At 51.2% G+C, this 6,996-nt stretch overlaps 1 protein-coding gene across 1 annotated transcript; it reads left to right on the forward strand.

Moving 5' to 3' along the window:
- The first annotated feature begins 485 nt into the window (after positions 1-485).
- On the forward strand, positions 486-5,938 carry LOC127486535 (uncharacterized). Its single transcript, XM_070077505.1, is given in 4 exon segments — positions 486-2,667; positions 2,670-2,921; positions 2,924-3,333; positions 3,335-5,938. Coding segments are annotated over 4 exon segments (5,178 nt in total). The 5' UTR covers positions 486-755.
- Positions 5,939-6,996: the final 1,058 nt, after the last annotated feature.

The following is a 6,996-nucleotide window of genomic DNA, read 5'->3' on the forward strand; positions in this document are numbered from 1 at the left end:
AAACCAAGATGGAGTGACTTAAGCTAACACTATTAAAAACAAGAAGTCACCTTTGCCCCAAATAAAATTAAAGTTTAAAAATTATAGCCCTAAACTTTTCCCCCCAAAGCTAAAATTAGGTGCAGCTATAAAAATAAGGGACCCTATGCTTAACTAGCTGCGACACTTGTGCCTGGCTGTGCTAAGACATAACCCAGTTTGTATACCTCCTAATACTCAAATAACGGTGTGGGAAGCGGGACGCTGCTCTCCCTCCAGGGGAACGAAGGGAGCGAGACGTCGTCCCCCTCAGGGTGAACAAGATGACGCTGACGGGGAAAGGAACTGCTAAAGAAGTAAACAACAAAATGGCGATGAGGTGCATGCCTCCCATGTGATCCCATAGCTGATTGGATAGAAGGCGCATGCCCTTCACATGATCAGCTCACGGATTGGACTGCTGTGTGCATGGACACTATAGAGCTTTTGATTGGTCGCTGCGGGTATATAAACCATGTGGCTTTGTGCTGGGGGCACTCTCTGGACTCCCGAGTTCAAAAGGCCCATCTGCGCAGATGCTGAATAAATCCTCTTGCTTTTGCATCAGCTGGTCTGGACTCTGAGTCTTTGGGGTGTGCCTCTCGACGTGTTAGCATCCTCACTCAGAGGGTCTAACATTTGGGGGCTCATCTGGGATTGGTGCGCCCCCAGACTCAATTCCAGGTTCGGTTGGAGGTAAGAGCTAGCTCAGTTTTCGTTTCGTGTTGCTGTTGTGTATGTTTATGTCTTCAGTGTTTCGAAAAATTGTACCTGTACATGGCTTGTTTTGCTTGGGCCAGCGGGGGAGGCAGACATGCCCTGAGACCCCTGGTCCTGCTCTGGAGGACGCTCCAAGAGTTTTGTGGGGGAAAGAAAGAGATCAGGTCTCTCTCCTCCCCGGGGAACCCAGCGGTGGTTGGCCGCTCCCCTCTCGATTTGTACTTTCGGTTTGTTGCCAGTCAGTTGCCGCCCGGCTTGTGTGGTTTGTTCTGTTCGTCTGTCTAGTCGGTGTCCTGTACGTTGTCGATTCAATTGTTTTACCCATGGGTCAACAACTAACTACTCCTTTAAGTCTGACTTTAGGACATTGGAAAGAGGTCACGAAACGGGCACATAACCAGTCAATGGAAGTGCGCAAGAAAAAGTGGCTGGCTTTCTGCACCTCTGAGTGGCCCTCCCTTGAGGTCAGATGGCCTCAGGACGGCACTTTTAACCTTACTATTATTTTACAGGTCAAAGAGAAGGTTTTCCAACCCGGGACCGCATGGACATCCGGACCAAGTGCCTATATTGTCACCTGGGAGAGTCTCTCCCGAGATCCCCCAACATGGGTTAAGCCTTTCCTTTCCTCTTTAGGGGCACAGACCCCGAAACCTGGCCCCGGGTCTTCTTCAACCCCACTCGTGCCCTTACCTTCGGCGCTGCTCACTTCTTCTTCCCTTCTTCCCCTGAATGAACCACCTAAGCCTATGCCAAAAACTCCACCAGTTCTCCCAGACACTCAGGAAAATCTTCTACTTCTAGACCCTCCTCCTCCGTACCCTCCTCGGGTCCCACCACAGTTGGTTCAGGAACCCCAGGACCCTGAGCCACCCTCCCCCAACTCCACCAAAATGGGAGGGTTAGAGCCCTCCTCCTCCCTACCCTCTACTTGCCTGTGGTTGCGGAGGGAACGTGCCGGTGGCCCGGAGGGTGTCTGGTCCTCTCAAGCATTTCCTTTAAGGTTGATGGCCGGCCAGATTCAGTATTGGCCATTCTCCACCTCCGACCTATACAACTGGAAGACCCACAATCCCTCCTTTTTCCAAGACCCCCAAGCTTTGACCAGATTAATTGAATCCATTCTACTCACTCACCAACCCACCTGGGATGATTGTCAGCAACTTTTACAGGCCCTCCTCACCACGGAGGAAAAACAGCGAGTCATATTAGAGGCTCGTAAAAATGTGCTGGGAGCAGATGCCAGGCTGGCCCAACTGCCTAACAAGATCGAGGACGTCTTCCCTCTGACTCGCCCGGAGTGGGACTACAACACGGTGGCCGGTAGGGAGCGACTGCGTCTCTATCGCCAGACTCTGTTAGCGCGTCTCAAAGGGGCAGGGAAGCGCCCCACCAATTTGGCCAAGGTACGTGCGATTATCCAGGGTCAGAAAGAGACACCGGCAGGGTTCTTAGAACATTTAATGGAAGGTTATCACATGTATACCTCTTTTGACCCTTTGGCTGCCTAACGCCAGTTGGATGTAATTATGTCGTTATTCAGACAATCGGCTCCCGATATCCGAAACAAATTACAACGACTGGATGGGCTGCAAGAGTATACATTACAGGACCTACTAAAGGAGGCAGATAAAATTTTCAATAAAAGGGAAACACAGGAGGAAAAGGAAGAAAGATTATGCAAAGAGCAAGAGCGGAGGGAGGACATCTGGGACAAAAAGCGGAATTGAGAATTAACCAAAATTTTGGCCACAGTAGTGCAGGGTGCAGGGCAAGGTAGGCCAAGACAGAATAAGACCCTGGGAGACAAGAGAAGGCCCCGAGTAGAACGAGACCAATGTGCCTACTGCAAAGAAAAGGGACACTGCCCTAAGGTGTCTCAGGAAACTAAGAAAAAGACAGTTCCAGTCCTGCCCTTGGGGGAAGACAACTAGGAAAGTCAGGGCCAGGAACCCCCCCTCAGCCCAGGGTAACTCTTGACGTAGGGGGGCACCCGGTGACCTTCCTGGTAGATACGGGAGCACAACATTCGGTGCTGACCGAGGCCAGGGGACCTCTGAGTTCTAAAACTTCTTGGGTCCAGGAAGCTACTGGGGGAAAATTGTACAGGTGGACAACTGAATGAAAGGTCCATTTGAACACCGGACAGGTGACTCACTCGTTCCTACTGGTGCCAGATTGCCCATACCCCTATTGGGCTGGGATTTGCTTTCAAAAGTGGGGGCCCAAATTCACTTTCATGATAAGGGGATTTCAGCCACCAGCCCGGAAGGGCAGCCCCTTCAAATACTGACAATACGCCTAGAGGATGAACATCGATTGCTCAAAAAAACCCCAGCTAATACAACCTCTCTAGACCCCAAGTGGTTAACGGACTTTCCCCAAGCTTGGGCAGAAATGGCTGGAGTAGGACTGGCTGTCAACCAACTGCCCCTAATAATTGACTTAAAACCCTCGGCCACCCCAGTGTCAATCCGGCAGTATCCTATGAGCAAGGAGGCCAAGGAGGGCATCAGGCCCCATATAGAGAGACTGTTGCGGTTGGGCATCTTAAAACCGTGCCACTCGCCTTGGAATACCCCCCTCCTCCCAATAAAAAAAGCCAGGCATGGGGGGCTACAGGCCAGTGCAGGACCTACGGGAAGTTAACCGAAGGACGGGAGACCTGCACCCTACTGTGCCCAATCCTTACAACCTGCTAAGTACCCTACCACCAAGTCATCAATGGTATATGGTACTAGACCTTAAAGATGCGTTCTTTTGTTTAAGACTGAGTCCTCAAAGTCAACCCCTGTTCGCCTTCGAGTGGAAAGACCTGGAGGCCGGACTTTCTGGACAACTCACTTGGACGAGATTGCCACAAGGGTTTAAAAATTCGCCTACCCTGTTTGATGAGGCCCTGCACCAGGCTCTAGCAGCCTTCCGAGTCAACAACATCAGCATAGTCCTCCTTCAATGTGTGGACGACCTGCTTTTGGTGGCAGAAACCAAACAGGACTGTCTAAAAGGTACGGGGTCCCTGCTAAAAAAATTGGGGGAATTGGGATACAGAGCCTCCGCGAAAAAGGCGGAAGTGTGCAAAAGACAGGTGACCTATCTGGGATACCTGCTAGAAGGTGGTCAGTGGTGGCTTACAGAGGGCCGGAAACAGACAGGTGCCCTAATTCCACTACCCAAGAGTGCCCGACAAATGCAAGAATTTCTTGGCAGCGCAGGCTTCTGCCGACTATGGATACCAGGATTTGCGGAATTAGCAGCACCTCTGTACCCCCTCACTAAACCCAATGCCCCCTTTATATGGGAAAAAGAACATCAAATGGCGTTTGATCAAATCAAAAGGGCTCTATTGTCAGCCCTTGCCCTAAGCCTCCCCGATGTGACTAAGCCCTTCACATTGTACATTGATGAACGAAGGGGAATAGCAAAGGGCGTCCTGGTTCATAAACTGGGACCTTGAAAAAAGCTGGTGGCTTACTTCTCAAAAAAATTGGATAATGTGGCCGCTGGTTGGCCCCCATGTCTGCGCATGGTGGCCGCAGTGGCAGTCCTTGTCAAAGATGCAGATAAATTGACTCTAGGACAATCCCTCACCGTGGTGGCCCCCCATGCCATTGACACCATCATCCGGCAGCCACCAGATAGGTGGCTCTCCAATACCCGAATGACTCACTACCAAGCCATGTTGCTCAACCCGGAGCAGATTCAGTTCGGACCTGCCACCCCCCTGAACCCGGCTATCCTGCTCCCGGACATGGAGCCCGGCGCCTGGGTACCTCATGACTATCATCAAATCCTGGTTGAGGCCCATGGCACCCAGGAGGATCTGACAGATCGGCCGTTACCAGACGCGGAACACACCTGGTACACCGACCAGAGCAGTTTTCTACAAAACAGTGAGCGGAGGGTGGGGGCGGCCATGGTGGATGGACACTCCATAATATGGGCAAGCGCCTTGCCTGCGGGAACCTCGGCTCAGAAAGCCAAGCTTGTGGCCATCACACAGGCCCTTAAACAAGCTAGCAGGAAAAAAGTTAACATCTATACTGATAGCCTCTATGCGTTCGCTACCGCCCATATACATGGAGAAATTTACCGAAGAAGGGGCCTCTTAACCTCAGCAGGAAAAGATATAAAAAACAAGACTGAAATTTGAGACCTCTTACAGGCGCTTTTCCTACCTAAAAAGTTGAGCATAATTCACTGTCCTGGACACCAGCGGGGAAGTGACCCTATAACAAGAGGAAATAAAATGGCGGATGAGGTTGCTAGAACAGCTGCGGTAGGCCCGCAGACTCTACACCTGAGTACTGCAGTGGCCCAGCATACGCCAGACTGTGGGGTCCTCCCCTTCCCCTATTTAGATCAAGATTTGGATGAAATCCAGCGGCTTGGGGCAGATTACGATGAACAAAAGGGAGTTTGGACACTCCAGGACAAAGTTGTCCTGCCCCACAAAATGGCCCATGAACTAATAACTCGACTCCATAGGTGGACTCATTTGGGACATAAAAAACTAAAAATGCTGCTGCGACAAAAAGATCAACCTTACTTTATCCCAAGGCTTAACTTTCTAGTTCAACAGGTCACCGAGTCCTGCGTTCCCTGCGCTAAGGTCAATGCGGGGCGCCTCAAGCTGCCGGAAGGAACAAGGTTCCAGGGGGATCGACCCGGAGTCAATTGGGAGGTAGACTTCACCGAGGTTAAGCCAGGAAAATATGGTAACAAGTATCTCCTAGTTTTTGTAGACACCTTCTCTGGGTGGGTGGAAGCCTTTCACACCAAACAAGAAACCGCTCAAGTGGTCGTCAAAAAAATCATCGAGGACATCTTCCCGCAATTTGGTCTCCCTCAGGTAATTGGGTCTGATAACGGGCCTGCCTTCGTCTCCCAGGTAGGTCAGCTGGTGGCCAAAACGCTGGGGATAAACTGGAAATTACATTGTGCTTATTGGCCCCAAAGTTCAGGACAGGTAGAACGGACAAATAGAACAATTAAAGAGACCTTAACTAAATTAGCTATGGAGACTGGCACTAGAGACTGGGTCCAACTCCTCCCTATGGTCTTGTTCCGGGTCCGGAACACGCCCTCACACCATGGGTTAACCCCATATGAAATATTGTATGGGGGACCCCCTCCTGCCGCAAACCTGCTTGACCCTATGCTTGACCCCTTTATTAACATGCCTAATTTGCAGGCATGACTAAAGGCACTCCAGATCATACAGAACCAGATCTGGAGACCTCTAGCTGCGGCCTACTGGACCGGGAATGCGTCAGTCCCTCACTCCTTCCAAATCGGCGACTCTGTCTACATCAGAAGACACCAGTCTAAGACTCTCGAACCCCGCTGGAATGGCCCCTACTCTGTACTGTTGACCACTTCGACAGCCCTTAAGGTAGACGGAATCGCCACCTGGGTTCATGCGTCCCATGTCAAGCGAGCACCATCGGGAGCTGAAAGAGCCTCGGGCGAACCAGCACAATGGAAATTGCAACGCACTCAAAATCCGCTCAAGCTAAGACTTTTAAAAACTGTGTAATGTTCTTAACTTTGCTTGCCTCAGCTGTAATGACTGAAAATCCCCATGCCCCCCAAAACCTTACTTGGCAGATAGTGTCAGCCTCAGGTAGCATTGTATGGTCCTGTAGACACCTCGCACCTGCTTGGATGTGGTGGCCATCCCTTACCCCAGACTTGTGTGCAGTGGTGGATAATCTGGAAACCTGGGAACCCCCAGAGTTCAGAATAAACATGGGTGGTGGGGGGCCTACTGGCGCATGGCTCGGCATGGGAAGCAACCTCCAATACCTGGCAGGGTGCTCCATGACTGATGTGCGAACCTCCCTCCAAAGTCTTGATTTTTATGTGTGCCCCTGGAGGGATAAGGGGGATCCCTACAAACGTAGCTGTGGCGGGCCAGAACATTTCTACTGTAAAGCTTGGGGTTGCGAAACCACAGGGAACACTTACTGGAACCCCTCCTCTAGCTGGGATCTCATTAGGGTCACGCGGGCTCTGCCGAGGCGGGGCCAACCCACAGTGGCTAACCCCCTAAACATAACCTTTACCAGCCATGGGCAGAACAATCGGGATTGGATAAAAGGTAAACAATGGGGCCTCCGGCTGTATCAGCACGGCCATGATAAGGGTCTCATTTTTACAATCCAGCTGAGTATAAGAAGCCCAAACCCCGTGTCAGTAGGTCCCAACCATGTCTTAACAAAACAAGGACCCCCGCTAGGGAAACACGGTGGGGGA

This window comes from Oryctolagus cuniculus, chromosome 1 (genome assembly GCF_964237555.1).
Source record: "Oryctolagus cuniculus chromosome 1, mOryCun1.1, whole genome shotgun sequence".
NCBI classification, from domain to species: Eukaryota; Metazoa; Chordata; class Mammalia; order Lagomorpha; family Leporidae; genus Oryctolagus; species Oryctolagus cuniculus.